Source organism: Haliotis rufescens, unplaced genomic scaffold, assembly GCF_023055435.1.
Source record: "Haliotis rufescens isolate VD_foot unplaced genomic scaffold, xgHalRufe1.0.p SCAF_133, whole genome shotgun sequence".
NCBI classification, from domain to species: domain Eukaryota; kingdom Metazoa; phylum Mollusca; class Gastropoda; order Lepetellida; family Haliotidae; genus Haliotis; species Haliotis rufescens.
The window spans coordinates 197,752-216,595 of record NW_025963817.1 but is presented as its reverse complement, the minus strand read 5'-3'; the positions used below and the strand labels follow the sequence as shown (position 1 = coordinate 216,595).

Here is an 18,844-nt window from a genome sequence, read left to right as displayed (position 1 = left end):
AATGGGTATCTCTCATACCCTCACTTCTAGTCGCACGTTTAAATGGAAGCCAGAAGCTGGAATGTAAACATTAAACTTGTTTCCCTCCGGTTGCGTATGCACCTCCCTCTGACATGTCACAAATCTCGAAGAATAAGCCATCATTCAGGACTGGACTGGATTACCTCCCTGTGGGGATGGCTGGGTGGGAACGTACGACTGAAAACAGACCAATAAAACATCGTTTTTATTCTGAAAAACACATGTTTTAGTCTGTTTTCAGTCGTACAAATGGGTAGAATTCGATGGAACACTGGAAGGAGGGTCGGGGAAGTAATCAGGAAGTGACTTCTTTCACGTCGAATGTACCAAGTTCCTCACCCCTGTAGTGACAATAGAACATTCGACCAGATGCACGGACGAGACAAGTTGTTTATCACGAACGCACAGCATGGTTAATGCTCTTCGACACACAACTAATTATAATTAACGATGCGACAGGACAACTGCACGCGTCAATTGAACTGCCATTGAAGTGTGGTCGGCGCATAATTTAGTGACAGAGAAACTCGCAGTATACAACTAAAAAATACGAGCAGTACTATAAAGTATGGGAAGACGATGCATACACCGAATAACCATAATAAAATAGCCAAAGTACTGCACGCAACAAGAAAACCATAAGAATGCGTACATTCGGCAACAGCTTTTATTGTAACATGTTATATGACACGAAGTGTCGAGTAAAAAGTCCAAAGTGAATAAAGCACAAATTCACTGTCTTTTCTGGGAGATCTGTTGTGCCACCACGAGTGGACCAAACTGTCTGAGTCCTTCAACATCTTCTGTTGAGATATCGCTAAAAAATCCCATCTGAGACCAACATGGACGTTCCCATGATTACGCTGATCGAACGTAATCCGACCGCGATTTCAATGGCATGTATTTCCGATACTCTCGCTGCCTTAGCCAGCAAGAGAAGTAAAGCTGTTTTCGAACGCGACCTGATCTTGAGGCTCGTAAGTCTGACAAGACAGGTTGCGCAGAACGACATCAAGGTCCCTTGCCGGCGGTCGGAATTTACCTGACTGATCTTCAACTATGAAGGCACGTAGAATCTTCTGCAACTCCGGTACTTTAGTGAGCTTGTCGCCCGTAGAAGACGGCACCACTGAAGCCAAGCGGCCAGATAAGTCGAGATCGTCGACCCTTAAAGACGCCCAGATGACCGGAGATAGACTAGGAACTCCGTCACCTGTGGTTGGGTTGCTACCGCCAGGTTGAAACCACGAGACCTGGCGAAAATGGAGAAAGTGGTCCACTTGTCATCGTACAGCTTACGAGTCGTAACTTGATGTGCCAGCGAGACAAGTGCTGCCGCTTTAGCCAAATATGCTTTCATCATTAATGAGGTCTTAAGCCAACCCAGGCGTGAAGCTGGAAGTTCTTAATCCCGAGATGCAAGTGGTTGGTGCGAGGATGAAGAAGGAGATTGTCTTGACCTGGCAATGGGTTGGCTGATCGATGATCTGAAGAAGTTCCAGGAACCACGTTCTGGCGACCAAAAGCGGACGTAGGTTGGCCGTTTGACGAACTTTCTCATGTATCGATGGCGTCTAGACCCTCCCACGATATCGCTAGAGTGTTGTGGTCCCATGCCCGTGGGTCTGGAACCGGCGACACGAATCGAGGGAGGTGGTTGTTGCACAGGGTTGCGAAGAGATCTACTTGGGGCAAACACAGTCGATCTGTCAGCAGATGAAAGACTGTCGGATGGATCATCCACTCCGTGGGAGACGGCCTCGATGGTCTCGACAGGGCGTCGGCTATCACACTCTTGGCCCCCGGATGTGACGGGCTCTTACGCGCATGTCCAAGTCGTTGACGAGGGCGAAAGAACCTGAATGTCCGGTCCAGAAGGGCCGCCGACCGAGTTGTTCCCTGTTTGTTGATGCAGTGGACAACTGTGGAGTTGTCCGAGTGTATCAACAGCCGTTTCCGACGGAGTCGAAGTTTCCAGACCACCCGAATCACTGCTTCCATCTCAAGGCAGTTGATGTGGAGGAGCTTTTCTTCTGGCGACCACAGCCCGGCCGCTTGGTCGTCCCTGAAGTGCGCCCCCAAGCCTTCCAATGACGCGTCTACGAATAGGTGTAGTATGAACGGAGGCTCGCTCATAAAGACGCCTTCGCAAACGTTCGACGGCTGGAGCCACCACTCCAAGATGACAAACGTAGCTGCCCCGGAAGTGGAACCAGGAGGTTGGGAAACTCCAGATGGGGGTACAGCAATCTCTGCAGAGGACGAAGTTGAAGACGACCTCGGCGAGTCAGGTCTTGTGCCAATGTCAACAGACCGAGGACTTCCTGCCACGTGTGCACTGACACTGGCTCATGTAGGAGTCTCAGAACACTGCTGACAATCTTGGAACAAGGTCTTGAGGTACCTTGACCAGATTGACCCCCGTCTGGAAGCGTATCCCGATGTACTGTAGATCCCTTTTGAAGGTTGACGATCCACCCGAGGTACCGTAGTAGACTCAGGGTGGTCACTAACTCTCCTTGAAGGGCTTCTGTGAACTGGTGAGCATGGGGCCCGTCGTCTAGGTAGAAGGCAACCCTGATCGCCTGCCGATGGAGACATTCTACGACCGTCTTCATGATCCATGTGAAAATGCACGGGGCTGTAAAATTCCAAATGGGAGGGCCGCCCACTGGTTATGAATACCCTGGTAGACGAATCGGAGGTACATGTACTTCTGGAACTCGGAAGCTATTGGTACATCGAGATACCCTTCTTGAAGCATCCTTTCGAGACGAGCAAGTCGTTCGGTAATATCATCCGACGCAGAGAGCTGAGGGAAGGGTCCTCACTTCTTTCCCCGCTGACTCTTTCCGCCTCTTGGATAATTTGAAAAGGAGACCTGGAGACCTTTCCTGCCCAAATCTCTCTTGCGGGACGGCTGTCGAGGCATGTCCCTACGAAACGCCCGTTGCATATTCTTGTTCCTGTAATGTCGTCCTGGGGCGTTCGAAACCGGTGGCCGTCTGGACAGGCTGTGCAAAGCCAAAATGATGATTTCACGCTCGGCTTCCCTGTAGTACTGTCCAGAACTTCGTTGGTACGACCGTCAAACAACTGTTGCAATGACCACGGGGCCTGTAAGAGTGTCCTGCCATGACGATCAGGTAGTTCAGTGCAGTTGATGTAACCATAGCGACGTGCCGTAGTAATCTGGTCTGATACATATCGGGACTGAGCAAGGACGTCCGAGATCCACCATTGCATACAGGTGAGGACCGTTGGCACCGTCCTTTCGTCCTCTTCCTGGGGTTCTTTCTCCCCACTGAGGGGGCCTTGATCGCTGTCGACAGCATAACAAGCGGTTGTAGCTAGTGACAAACAGCTGTGTCCATGGATTCCAAATGCCTGTCTTCTACAAGAATCTTGGAGGGCGCTGGTTTCTTGAAGAGTAGATCCCAATCCAAGTCCCTACTCATGGGTGACGAAAACGGCATGCCATAAATCGGGTAACGAGACCGAACAGGCGGCTTGCTGAAACTCTGCCCAGGCAGAGCAGAGGCAAAGTTCTGGTCCATATCTTTAGTCATGGCTCTGAAGGCATCGGGAGGACAAAACTGAAGAGACTGCGGTGTATCTCCGACCTTAAAGCCAGCACGCGTCAGTTTGTCATCGTCTTTTGATAACTCAGGCAGAAAGTTAGATAGCCAAGCAAACAACTCAATGTCTTTTGGAGGCCTAGGCGGTCGTCACAATCCATCGTCGACGTCGATTGTGTAGGCGTAGATGAAGGAGCTGGTGTACTGGTTGACGGTCCATGGACCCCCACAGAGTCGAATCCTTCTTGGTCGACACCGTCGAGGCGAGTACCGCCGCCATGATCTGGGCTATCAAAGCCAGGTCAATATGAAAGTGAGACGAGGGTGTCGTTCTGTCATTATCTCTACGACACTGATCTCCCAGAAACTCCCTGCGAGAACGTCGCACATCCTCGTGGGGATAAGGGCTACGATCTCTAACTGTAGAAGTACTACTATCCCCATCGTAGTTATCGTCCGAATCCTACTCCCGACGACCACGAAGGCGATGAACGTCCTCTTGTCGTTTACTGTCTCTCGACGAGGCACTAGACCTGTCATCCCGGGAACGGGAACGACTTCTAGAGATGGATGTGTGTTCACTGTCGTCCCGTACGACGTCCCTATCGTCGTTGGTAGAACAAGATACGGACCGACTAGGGACCGTAGTCCCCTCATGGTCCTCGTCACCACCCGGTCCCGTTACGACGGGACCGGGTGGTGAATGAGTGACGCTCTTGATCAACTGATTGACGAAGATCAGTCGTGCGGGTAGTATCATCAGCAGGCGAAAACAGAAGTTGACTGAGGCTGGTCTTAATCAACTGATTTCTTGGGTGTGGCCGACTCGCCACTCCCAGGGCCGGATGTGGAGGGTGCAGAGTCCAAGGATCCACCCGATGACCTTCTCCGCTTGTAGTGCTGGTCAGCAGCCTGCTTCGCCATACACGAAGATACAAGTTAAAGTTTATAGAAGACAAGTGCTCACATTCTTTACAACGTTTATCCCACGAACAAGTTGAAAACCCGTCCTTAATGATGCAGGAAGGTCAATACTTGTCAGGATCTACTTTAGACAGTTTTCTTTGACATGAGGCACAAATGCCCTACATGATGTCACGTGTATAATCAAGTCAAACAGTGAAACATGTGTTGAACACAAACAATGGATTACCAAGGATTACATTCCAGGAGTCTACAGGTAAGACATATTATTATTACTTTATTAGAACAACAACTGTAGACAAGCGATAAGTACTAGTAGAATACAAACTAGCAGTCTACCGCGACAGTCTTTCTCGAGCGAACAGTCTCTGAGGCGCGCTGAGAGATTTGTGACATGTCATAGGGAGGTGCGTGCGCAACCGGGAAACAAGTTTAATGTTTACATTTCAGCTTCTGGCTTCCTTTTAAAGGTGCGACTAGAAGTGAGGGTATGAGAGATACCCATTTGTACGACTGAAAACAGACTAAAATTATTTTTTTCAGAAATGGCGGGTATCTAAAAAAGTGGAAAATGGCTTTATAAATCTATGGAAATGTCAGCATTATATTTTCTTCCAGGTTAATCTGGTCTAAAGCTTGTGAGACTATTTCATTACAAGCTAGAAAGTCATGTTTTCCGTTATTTCAACTCATGAAAACTTATCCAGATATATCTTTGAAGACAATTGTTGCTTTGTTTGATTCAAAAATTGGACCCATTCACAGCAAAAAAAATGCAGTTTCCGGTATCCGGATACCTTCCGGATACCACCGGACACTTACCCAAAACGCGTCCGGGTATCCGGTGGCAGATACCTTGCCGGAAACCAGATCCGTGGTATCCGGCATGGACACCTCACCGGAAAGTATGCCACCTGGAATCCGGGTATCCGGCACCTGATACCTCACCGGATACCTCAATCTGGGTGGCCAGGGATCCGGCACCGGATACCTCATTCTGAGTTTCCAAAAACATGTCACAATTTGGGGGTGCATTTTGTTCAATTAAGTGTGAAACACCTAAAAATATATTGGAAACTAACCATGAAAATTGAACATTGCTGACGGTATCCGGCAGGTATCCGGCAGGTATCCGGATGCAATTTTTCGAGATGTTTTTCTCCTAGTAACTAATGTTAGCCTGGGCATAGCAGATAGCTGTAGTAATATTCTGTGTTATTATAGTTGTAAATATCCCCTTAAAGTTGAGATCTATGGGCATGTACTTTTGGTGAAAACATTTTTCAAGTTCTTATATATTTCATTTTAGATGTTCAGCGTATTAAATGAAAAGCATTCAGTCCTGGTATGGTGGTATCCTTACATTTCATCTTCATATTCCCAGTTTGTTCTAGCCTAGTGGTTGAGGCGTTCGATTCACCACATCGGTACATTGCTTGGTGTCACCCATCATGATATTGTTGGAATTTTGCTCATAAAGTGGCATAACACCATACTCACTCTGACAAAAAAATGAAAGTCATTGGCTATGTGCTCACTTGGGCCTTTGTTCCTGGGGGGATTAAAAGATTATTTTGGAACTGTATCAGTACTTGTTACATCTTGACAGACGAGTTTCATTGAAGTTTGAAACAGAATATCATTAACCCAAATGGGTGCATAAGACTAATGGCATCCACAGAAAACACCTAATAAAGTACCGGTACATAAAAATATCAATTAAAATTTTTCTACTGACATGGAACTAAAAACTTCGTTCAGTGAGCTGTATTTATTGTAGGAAAACATTCAGGGCATTAGTATATTTGATATATGTAAGCACCTATGTTATGAATGATCAATATCATATTTCTTAAAGAAGCAAAACAAAAAAATTGTTAAGATAAAAAATCATATTTATTGATTTTATGACATTTCATTGGTTCAGTAACCAGAGGTGTTTGCAAGAACATTCAAAAACAGAAACAGATGCTTCAATGCCATTTTCTAAATAAACAAATTAGTCAAATCTCAGAAGGATTTCAAGGTAGAAGAATACCTAAAGTCAATTATGTTTGTGCAGTAAACCACAAAAGTCATTCAGATTGGTATAGTCAGCGTCAGTGTACAACACATAAACATAGTCACACTGCTGTGGTATTAATTCCTTTAGACTTGATTAATGTCGTAATAAAACAACCTACAGAATCACACTGATGTGACATTATTCATTCAGAATCATCACTTTCTGCGGTGCCCACCCCCCTTTTTATTTCGAAAAAAATCTTTATTTCTGTATAAATTACCACCAATGACAATAAATAGATCTTAATTGTGCACCCCCCCCCCCCCCCCCCTTTTAAAAAAGCTGTAGTATCCGCCCATGATTAGTCATGAGTAAAATCATTATCATATTTTTATCATTTATCCTATCTTTAATTAAGATTAACGGGAAAAACTGCCAAATATATTGGTCAAGTGTAATCACAATTTAAGTAATTCTATTCGGTTTTGGAACCTTTCAAGGGTAATTGTAAATATATGAGTATTCCTATTTGAATACTCATTTGATTGTTATAAAGTTACACAGTATTGCATCTATCGTCTGTTTCTAAATACAGTGGAACCCAAGTCCTTGTGGCACACATAGTTTGCTACAAGGCAGAATCCAATAAGTACAGTTGAGACAACAGGTCGTATCCAGACAAACTGTCTGATAATCTCAAGTATGGTCTTGGTAGCATCAAGGGATGTAGCTAATCCTAAATAAACATTAAACAAGTGACATAATCTCTTCTACAGAACACATGATCAAAGCCTGCCCCACCTTTGATGTTTATCATCTCGTTACGCTCACAACAGCTCATCAGCAAGATGAACTCAATGTCAACTCATGGTGGATTAGGGATTAACAGGGCAATTAGTGTCGGGTGGGTATTATCACTTGCAATTGTCTGTTAATTACTTAATTGAGTAGTGACGGCTTAGTAAGTTTCCAACCACACTGACTGCTATGCTACTTATCAAGTTAGTTTACTGGTAACATGTTTCTGTGGACCAAGGAAATGTATCTTGTCAGATACGTAAATAGTTCTACGCATCAGTTATAAAATAATGACAGTTTTAATATGCAATTCTCCCTCCAAAAACATTTAACATTTGAACTGTCTGTTGAAACTATGATGATGCTAATATACAAGTCACACAAAACAACTCATTCATATACTGGTACCTAGCCAAACATACATAATTTTTTTACGCGTATGCACATGCTTGTACACATATACCTCTACTGGCATATCACACATACAAACAATCATTAGATGGATGTAATCGTTTAAAAATATTTTACTTACAATAACAAGTGAACAGATTCTGTAATAGCATGGTTAATGTTGGGAGATGTTTTAGCATTTCCATTTTCCCAGAATCGAAGTCATATCCTTTCATGACTCAAATCAGCTTGTAGTGATTTAAATTCACATAAAACTGATTCATGTCAAATGACCTATCCCGCATGTGTGGCACCTGTTAGAAAAATACCATTCATTACTTATTTGTGTGTCCAAATTATGCTATTACCCCCCACTGTACAGTATACAGCGATACAAATATCCAGGACTAATGACATCAGAGACCGGTGAAATGATGAAAGAGTGTCTGTTCAATAGAAAACCGTTCTGGGCCACTTTTCATCAATACGATCTATTCACAATACTCTTTATACAATGAAGGTGAAGAAAGTTGCTCGGACTCGATTAGACAACAAAAGATATATATTAGACGATGGCACATCATTGTTGCCTTATGGTTTTATAGATTATGACTAAACATTTACCGCACCATCCTTGTTCAATGTTTTACTAATGTTACTGAGCACATCCTCATGAATCGACGGAATATCACGATAATCTGACGGAAGCCTGCACAGTATCAGATGTCTTGGTATCCCCTTTCTAAATTCCCAACAGCTGATGGTTCATATATCTTAGCATTAAAGGCTAAAACTTCTTGCTGCCTTTTCCACAACAAATGAATGAGGTGGAAGGACAAGACGCCTTTAATAATCTGATGGACACTTTTTAACCTAAATGCCATATTCTATATCATGGTTGTGAAATTTGGGGACATACATACAGGGGATCTATAGAAAGATTACAAATTTTATTCTTTAAAAGAATTTTGAAACTGGGAAAACAAACACCTTCAAGTGCCGTTTTGGGCGAAGTTGGCCATTATAAACTATGTCAAAAATTATTTTAGCAGGTGTATAAAATATACAATAAATATGATGTTTTGTAACAATCTCATTAAAATCAGACCTTAGTTCTCGCTACCGATAAACAAAGATCTAAAGGATTCCCATAAGTGGTCACGTCAGAACGACCTTTCATCCGACCAATCAGAGCGTCGCTTACCAGATTATGAAAGTGACAGTCAGAATGTGATTTCTAATCATGTAATTTCGAAAACTTTAAAACGGGGTATTCCAAACGATAGTTACGGGTTTAACGACTGAATCCTTACAATCTAGACCATCTATTAGCCATTCCAGAACGTTCTTTTGTTTAGGTTTCAAATTTGTAATCGAGAATTTGTCAAAATATGTTTCGAAACGTAGTCGCCAATTTGAAATTAGTGACGTAAAGCACGAGAAGCTTCCTTCTGATTGGTCATTCCATTGGCCGGTCAAAGTTCGCGTAAGGTCAGTCTGACGTGACCCGTAATGGGATGTCCTCAGATCTTTGTTAAGCGGAAGGAGAACTAAGATCTGATTTCAATGAGGTTGGTTTTGTAAATTCTTGTTTCAGGCCCATCGATTCAGGGCTACGAGTTGACCATAAAGACGCCTGACACAGACTACGAAGTGTGTGTGGAAATCAAGAGGCACATCGACAACAACATCAACAACATTAACATCTCCCTCAAACCACACAACACCAGAGTGGAGTCCACCAGTCTGGGATCTGTCATCATCAGGGTGGCAGTGGAGCCGGGCACAAAACTCGGACCAGTTTGGCTGAGAGAAGTCATCACTAAGATCCTGTCTGAAGACATCATTGCTAAACTGCCAAAAGGCACCCGGATGGAAGTCAGCATCAGTGCATCTCTTCCACTCACACCTCTGGATGTGGATATTTTCGGTAAATACACAGTAGCATTGTAATTTGATAATATCACCTTTCATTTCATGAGATACTCATCATGCTCATGGTATTCAAAGCAAATGCTCAGTTTGCACGTGAAAGTCGTAATACGGTCATAATACTATATTCACGAACTATATTATTGGCATTATGGCATTTAACGGTGCATTTTAGACTGATATAAGCATCACTATGTTAAATGCTATATGTAGTTTAGCTTACCATTCTTACCATACTTATGTCGAATTGTTTGATGCAAGAAAAGTGCTTTCTACATACTGCATGGTAGCAAATATATCCTAACGTGTACATTTATTTATATTAAATTTAGGTTTAGAACAGGAGCAAGGGAAGTATATGAGTTATTTTTCAATAAAACAAACAACTTTTAGACAATATTTTTTTTGCATTATGTATAAACATGCACTGTTAAAAAGATCCTTGAACATTTCTTTAGCTTTGAAAAAACAAATGAAGCTTGGTTGTTGTGTATTGGTAGCTAATAAGGTTCTTTCTGACTTGCAACATTTCAAACGCAAATCGAATGAGAGAGACTGACAAAACAATAATGGAATAATCAACTTAGCTGAATCAAACATGTATGTCTGCATTGTTACCATTGATGTGTTTATAAAGTTCGATTTCAATTACCTATTTTGATATTGCTATTTTGTTTCAGAGTTTGAAGATGAAAACGAAGCAGCACATTGGATGACAGAATATACATCTGACATTCACAGGAAGGATGAAACTGGTCGCAGCATGCTCCACCAAGCATCCAGGATAGGAAATAGGGCTGCTGTAATTTTCAGTCTAAAATCAGGCTGCGTTGTAAATGATCAAGATTGTCAAGGAAACACTCCTCTTCATTATGCAGTACTGTCAGGGGAAACGGGTGCGTCTGTGTCTCGACTGCTCGTAGAAGGAGGAGCCAGCATTGATGTGGTTAACAATGATGGATGCACATCACTACATCTTGCTGTCACAGAGAATAACCTGGAGATGGTTGAACTCTTTGCAAGAAAGTTTGGAGCGAAAGAGAGCAATCCTACAGCCAATCAAAAGATAGAGATATCTTCCCTTATACATTTCTTGGTCAAACAAGGAGCGGATGTCAACGCCCTCAACAGACAAAATCTCACACCACTACAAGTGGCGGCTTCATCACAGAGGTTTGATGTTATAGTGGCATTACTGACTGAAGGCGCGGACGCGAATGTTGTCCATAAAAGTGGCCAAACTCCGTTGCATGGTGTATATGGGTTGAATAAGCCTAACCAGAAAACTGTTGAAGTCCCTGATGCATACAGACTGAAGAAACAACTGAGAGTAGAGCCTGTCACACAATTATCTGGAGATACATGTAAACCTGATGATAATAGAGCTAGTAAAGCACCATCTTCAGTGTTGGACATACCAGACAGTGAAGGTAACACACCACTTCAGAGTGCACTCAACTCTTACTTCATACAAGCTGCTTTCATTCTATTGAATGCTGGGGCAAATGCAAATACCAAGAACAAGGAAATGGACACACCCATTCATACAGTTACTAGAAATACAAACATCGAGAATACTACCTCTGAACATGATGCAGTAGTGAAGATTATTGAATGCAGCAGAGATGTGAATGTTACAGATAAGCAAGGCAATACACCTCTGATGTTGGCAGTTGAGCAGAACAAAAACATCTCACCCCTGCTCAAAGCTGGCGCTGATGTCAATGCTCAAAATATACATGGTGACACACCGCTGATGATAGCTGTTAAACACAACAGTCGGATGATGGTAAAAACATCACTGGAGGCCGGATCTGAAGTGTGCACCAGCAATACACAAGGTGGTACAGCTGCAGACAGGGGGTGGGAGATTGCAGTCAATGTTGAAGCTCTACTCGAAGCAGGAGCTGACGTCGATGCACCAATAAACGAGAGACAAAGCAACACTGAACAACTGATTGCCGCTGGAGCTGACGTCAATGTTCAAGACAAAGAAGGTAACACGCCTCTGATGATGGCTGTAAAGAAAGGATGGAATATCTCACCACTTCTCACAACTGGAGCAAATGTTAATTCACAAAATAGATTGGGTGAAACAGCGCTGCATCTTGTAAGTGATCACAGGTATGAACATGCACCCATAAATGAGAGACAAAGCAACACCGAACAACTGATTGTCGCTGGAGCTGACGTCAGTGTTCAAGACAAAGATGGTAACACGCCTCTGATGAAGGCTGTAAAGACAGGATGGGATATCTCACCACTTCTCACAGCTGGGGCAAATGTTAATTCACAAAATAGATTGGGTGAAACAGCGCTGCATCTTGTAAGTGATGACAGGTATGAACATGCACCCATAAATGAGAGACAAAGCAACACCGAACAGCTGATAGCCGCTGGAGCTGACGTCAATGTTCAAGACAAAGATGGTAACACGCCTCTAATGAAGGCTCTAAAGAAAGGATGGAATATCTCACCACTTCTCACAGCTGGGGCAAATGTTAATTCACAAAATAGTTTGGGTGAAACAGCGCTACATCTTGCAAGTCATCACAGGTATGAACATGCACCCATAAATGAGAGACAACGCAACACCGAACAACTGATTGCTGCTGGAGCTGACGTCAATGCTCAAGACATAGAAGGTAACACGCCTCTGATGACGGCTGTAAAGACAGGACGGGATATCTCACCACTACTCACAGCTGGGGCAGATGTTACTTCACAAAATGGATTGGGTAAAACAGCGCTGCATCTTGTAAGTGAACACCAACATGACCTGTATGGAGCCGCAGACATAAACAAGAGCGTCACAGAACAACTGATTGATGCTGGAGCTGACGTCAATGTTCAAGACAAAGATGGTAACACGCCTCTGATAATGGCTGTAAAGACAGGACGGGATATCTCACCACTACTCAAAGCTGGGGCAGATGTTACTTCACAAAATGAATTGGGTAAAACAGCGCTGCATCTTGTAAGTGAACACCGATATTGCCTGAATGTAGCCGCAGTCACATACAAGAGCGTCATAGAACAACTGATTGATGCTGGAGCTGACGTCAATGTTCAAGACAAAGATGGTAACACGCCTCTGATGATGGCTGCAATGACAGGATGGGATAGACGTATCTCACCACTACTCAAAGCTGGGGCAGATGTTACGTCAAAAAATAAATTGGGTAAAACAGCACTGCATCTTGTAAGTAAACACCAACATCCCCTGTTTGGAGACTCAGCCTCACACAAGAGCGTCACAGAACTGATTGCTGCTGGAGCTGACATCAATGTTCAAGACGAAGATGGTAACACGCCTCTGATGATGGCTGCAATGACAGGATGGGATATCTCACCACTACTCACAGCTGGGGCAGATGTTACTACAAAAAACGGATTGGGTGAAACAGCGCTGCATCTTGTACGTGAAAAAAAAAATTATTTGTGTATAAATAAACCCATAAACGAGGGACAAAGCAACGCCAAACAACTGATTGCCGCTGGAGCTGACGTCAATGCTCAAGACGAAGACGGTAACACGCCTCTTCACACTTGTGTAAAGAATAACGATTATCGTTCTGTCAAAGCCCTTTTGAGTGTTTTACGGTCTGATGTCAATATTACAAATAGAAATGGAAAATCAGCATTGCACCTCGCTGAAGACGCTGTATCACCAACACATTTTGGTATTTTGGGAATTTCAGGAAAAGACCACAATTATCTTTTGGTACACCTGGATATTCTCATGATCTTCAAGGGGATAAAAAAGAAGCAATATTACATGCAATCCTCAGCAAACACCAAGACCTCAATGCTAAGGACCACAGTGACAGAACCCCTTTGAAAATTGCTAAAATGTCAGGCGAAATATCTCTTGAAGAACTTGCGTTAACCCGAGGAATAACGTCAGAGGAGTCAGAGTTTGGCGCGTCGAGGCCAAGACCTTACTATTCATCAACAGGAGTGGGAGTGAGAGTGGCAATACCCGGTTCGCCGATCTTTTAGAAAAGATCGCAACTGAATCGTAATTGTAATAAATCAGAAGGCTGTAAGGTAAAATTTAATTAATTTTTCGGTATCACAAAACATGATGATTAGTCTTAGTGAGGTCATTATGCGAATACCCGAGGACTCTGTACTCTGTGTCTGGGCCGAGTCAGCTGCATACACATGTCAATATGTGATGTTGACTGCGCATAGAAATACACCAATCCACTGCTTGTAGGTAATAAATTTCTGCTATGTGACTTGCACATGTGATTAAGTCGTGATGTTGTGTTTTTTGTTTGTTTGTTGCTTTACGCTGCACAAAGCAATATTCCAGCCATATGACGGTGATCTGTAAACGATCGAGTCTGGACCAGACAATCCAGTGGATACGATGACCTGCATCAGCCAAAGCAGCGAGCTTGACCACCCGATCCCTTTAGTCGCCTCTTACAAGAACAGTCGCATACGACAAGCATTGGTTGTTGAAGACCTATTCTAACCCGGATCTTCACAGGTCCCAATTGATTTTAGAAATGTATTGAAAAGCAGTGAGATTATGTTGAAAAATATAATTAAAACACTTTCACAATTGTTGGTTTTGTTAAACTTAGAACGTTTTGACCAGCCCTCGTATAAATGTGTCTGAGTGAGGTATACGGTTACCCTCGGGGAGTTATTATTGACAAACACGTTTCACCACAGAGCGTGTATTGTGTGCTGCGACTTCCATAATGTTACCTATTGGTTTATCAAGTACAAAGACTGCTCTCTCATTTCTCATGGTAAAGTTGGCCTACATGTACGTACAATCATTTTATAAACCTGTAGTGACCTAATCATATAGTGTTACGGGGCCTTCGTTTTGTAGAACATTCTCTCGGCAGAGACTTTCTACAGAATATCCCTCTGTCCAGGAATATTCTGTGGAATGTCCCTTTGAGATTTATTTTGCATTATCCACATAACATATGCTAACCAAAGGAAATGTGCGAAAAGATGTACAATCAAAGCCAAATGATACTAATATGTCAGTGGGATCGAAACCTTTGTATTTGTTAAAAACTTCGTTTGTGAGTGAACCACTCCCCTACAGAGGCGCTGATATACTACACTGGTTTTTTAAAATCCTTTTTTACCAGACTTATTTTAGGTCCGTTTCCTAAGGTTCATGGGTAGTGTGTTGGAAACATAAATATGTCAGTGGGATCGAAACCTTTGTATTTGTTAAAAACTTCGTATGCTACAGAGGCGCTGATATACTACAATGGGTTTTTAAAAATCATTTTTTCACAAGAAATATTTTACATCCGTTTCCTAAGGTTCATGGGTAGTGTACTGAAATCATGAAATTATTTCAGATTTTCTCAAGGTTTATAAAACGGCTAAAACACCAAACACATATCCAGGTCTCGCCCTAGTAATTTCCCTCTTCCTTAACACCTAACCCGACCGTGTCCATGAGTTTTACCAAAGGGGTAAATGTTAAACCTCAGACCTCCAAACAATTAGATGTAAGACTGAACCTTATGCAAAATCCTTTGTACCTAATTCTACAAAATTATGGAATAATCTATCTAAAGAAATTTAATATTACGTATAATCCAATCATTCTATCAAATCGGGCACTGTTGACTATGCTTCAGTTAATAACTGACCACCAAGGTATATTGTGTGTAATTATCATGTTTACACCTTGGCTTTCTTCTGTTACTTAGGAGATAAATATTTCGTTTTGTAAGATTTGTGTGATGTTATGCTGAATTGATGTACGGAAATTTGATTTGAACACAACGACATAATGTATTTATCGACATTGTAACATGAACGTTCATTAAAATCGCTATTTAGGAGGAACTAATTTACTGAGCGCATGACACAACAAAACTGTCGTTTGCAATACGTCTCCTCGTGCTCACCTTCGAAAACATACATGATATGGGGTGCCGCGAAACCGATTTATGGTTTCGAGGTACTCCAATAATGATGGTTCATTTTACGAAAGGGGTGGTCACATGTTCAACCCAGCTTACTTGTAATTTGTAGTAATGCGTTTCTATAAAATACAAATAATCAAAATTAGAAAAGACGTACATACTGTTTGGCCCCTGTACAAGATAGTGTCAACTCGCCTGAAACTGAGGTGGTGACACGAGACGTCAAACAGATTTTAGACATGCAGCTTAGCTGGGATGGAAAAAGTTGTTTACTGTCACAGTGGAATTACATATGTGAAAGAGACCATGGGAATTAGCAGAAGAAATAACCTGGAAGTCATTCACGGGAGCAGTGGACAGTGGCAGGATATTTCTATCTTGGACAGGTACCAAATTACGTTCGTTAGCGAGCTGCTGCTGTCCCTGAAGAATGTTCGAATAATGTCGTTTTTGAGCCGAGCTCGAGTCAATGGAATACGACTTTCAACGATTCATCGGTTTTGTGGTCGGTAATTTTGGAAATCTCGCGATTTTCAATACCTGCGTTTGACAGCAAAGTGACGGCAGTTGCCCGATGACAATGGTTTGTATACACTTTGAGACCAGCATTGGTAGAAATTTCTTTCATCATGTTGCCAATGACATTTACACCAACTGGCCTCGTGGTGTTCCATTCGGTGTCGTCGTTGTGGACTCGTCTCTTTGGGAGCCTGGTAAAAAGCACCATTGTTGGGATTGAGGAGAGACGTGATTTTTAGTGGCTTCGGAGTGTGTCATTTCAATAAACTAGAACCCCTGTTCATCAGTGGATACACGAAAGGAAGATACAGTTAATTCCCTTTGGTTTTCTTTACCACGACGAGCGAAACCGAGTGTAAGGTCGAACCACACTTTACGAAGCAAGCCCGAAGGAGTTTCCGTATCCAGACTTTCACGATTTTTTTAAATAGTTCTGGGGGATAGCAGCATGATGTGTTGTCTGGTCAAGGCCATCGCGCTTAAGTTTTTTATCATGGACAGAAAAATATTGTTTGCAGTGTGAAATTCCCGGTCTTGGATAATGTTTGTGCTGCGCTCAAATGGCGGTCCCAGGATGTGCCTATGTATGGCAGCACGCAACCCAACAAAACTCGATTTTGAGTAAAGATCTCCCTCAGCATTTCTGACTTCGGCATAAAAGAACCTCAGTCTCTCATTCAGTTAAGAAGCATGAAGAACTTGGGATCAAAACTTTGGAATCCAAGCCATTCTGGAAGTGAAAAGATTGCCTTGTTCAGGGTACAAATGTGACAGTAAGTGGGAGTAATTTGTTATTATTACGTAAATGAAATTTCCGTACATCCATTTAGCATAACATATCTCAAATCTTATAAAACAAAATATTTAATTTACGTTAAGATTTTGGTCAATCTCGTTATATTATTGTCAATTTTTGCGATGACACATTTGTCACGCTTTACATTGCTATCATGGCATTGGTGTAAGGGAGGTAACTCTCGCTGATGTTGATCGAATCTGCGTAGGAATTTTAGGTATGTGTTTATGTATTCTTTTATGTTTCAATGGCTTACGTCGAAATATTTTAACTACCCGGGAGGTATTACGCCCAGTAGATTTGGAGAGGTTCCCATCCACGATGTCCTGTACTGCTTTTGCATCAAGGGACGCGAAGCGGTCACTGGCCGCTTGAACTTTGGGCTCTACGGAAACGCTAGTTCAGTGGCCATCTCAGAACGGTTTTCAGCTTCAACAGCTGTTGTGAGCAATAATAATAACAAAATTAGGTGGGTGTGTGAAAGTTATAACTATTATAGAGTTGCAATAAATGTTTTTTACTCTCTTAAAAATTGATATTGTTTTGTTTTTCCCTTTGACCAAACCCATGAAAATAATATCATTTATGATTATGATTGTGTAATTAATGGAAAAAGGTAAACTTCATTTACCTTCAAATTCTTGAATTATCTCAGAAATGTCTCGACGTCCCATTCGCTCAATATTTCATTGAAATCTCCAATGTGGAAGTCAGGGTAAAATTCCATCTGTTCCTCCATGTTGATTATTTCAAAAATAGTTCCATTAATTAATGTATACATACACGGTGATGAGACCCCAAATATTCAGTGATGTTATGCTCATTCGACAACACTTATTAACCAATCAGATCAGGGAACATACCTACTTTTATGATTATATATAGGGAGAGATATTTTTAAAAAAGTATTGTTTACCGATCCCTATTTTTAGTCGAAATAAAATATTTTTAAACCATTTTAACTTAACATGCATTAACTAAATATTATGTATCCGAATTGTCTGTGCATTATCCATTATATATACACAAATATGACACCAAAGACGGCTTCTGTTTACTTGTGAATAAGCAAGACTGACACCCTGTAATAATTAACAATAGATAATACAATATATGCATATTAAATTGCATTGCTCTTACATTGCTTACAACCAAATACTATTAGATGATATGAGAGAAACGGCTTATAAAACATATTGGATAAAATAGCTACACATGTGATGCACTTCTACGTGTATCTCAGATAAGAAAATGATATACAAAGCACACATACCCAATGTGTGGCACAAGGGTGCAACACGTGACACACTGAAATCGTCACTGCTTATGATATATGTCCTGCACAAGAAAGAGCAGTAATAAATACTTATGCATCATATGTACATAATATGTTAATACTTAAAGCTCTAAGAAAATAGTATTACCAAGTGCACAGACAATTTTTAAATTACTATGCAAACTAAATGCAATGAAATAAATATCAAAATACATAGTTTGTGCTTTTCCATAATGGTAGACAATGGTAGATATACCTTAATATATAAACAAGACAATATTAAAATACACTGTTGAACATTCCTTGCTTAGGTTAAAGTTCAACCTCTTAAACACATTCATTCAAAACATCAACGTTCATACAAATATAAATTAGAGGGCAAAAGAAACGCTACCAAATAAATAATGGTCGTCAGTTTTCAACAAATTTGCCAAACAGCACGAAAACAGTTGGGAACACATAGCTGGAATGCATCTAACCTATTCCCAGTGAATATGTGCACGAGAAGACTAGTGTACTCAACGTCGATCTCTTGTTAGGGCCTGCATCGTTGCTAGGGGTGTGGGTTGTGTGTGGCACATCCGATACTGAGCCATGTGTGTAGCACGGGACTTTAAAAGAGATCGACGTCGATTCTGCGGGTGTGTGAAAGAATTGACTTCATGATCAGACGCTTGTTGGAAA

The 18,844-nt window shown here is 41.8% G+C and overlaps 1 protein-coding gene across 2 annotated transcripts in view; it reads left to right on the top strand.

Annotated features, from left to right (window-relative positions):
• Nucleotides 1-13,891, top strand: part of LOC124130103 (serine/threonine-protein phosphatase 6 regulatory ankyrin repeat subunit B-like) — a 96,436-nt gene extending 82,545 nt beyond the window's left edge. For both annotated transcript variants that reach the window (XM_048394920.1, XM_048394921.1), the window contains exons 8-9: nucleotides 9,314-9,646; nucleotides 10,329-13,891. In XM_048394920.1, the coding sequence (XP_048250877.1) occupies nucleotides 9,314-9,646; nucleotides 10,329-13,489 (3,494 nt within the window). In that variant the 3' untranslated portion in view covers nucleotides 13,490-13,891. The remainder of the gene's footprint in view (nucleotides 1-9,313; nucleotides 9,647-10,328) is intronic.
• Nucleotides 13,892-18,844: the final 4,953 nt, after the last annotated feature.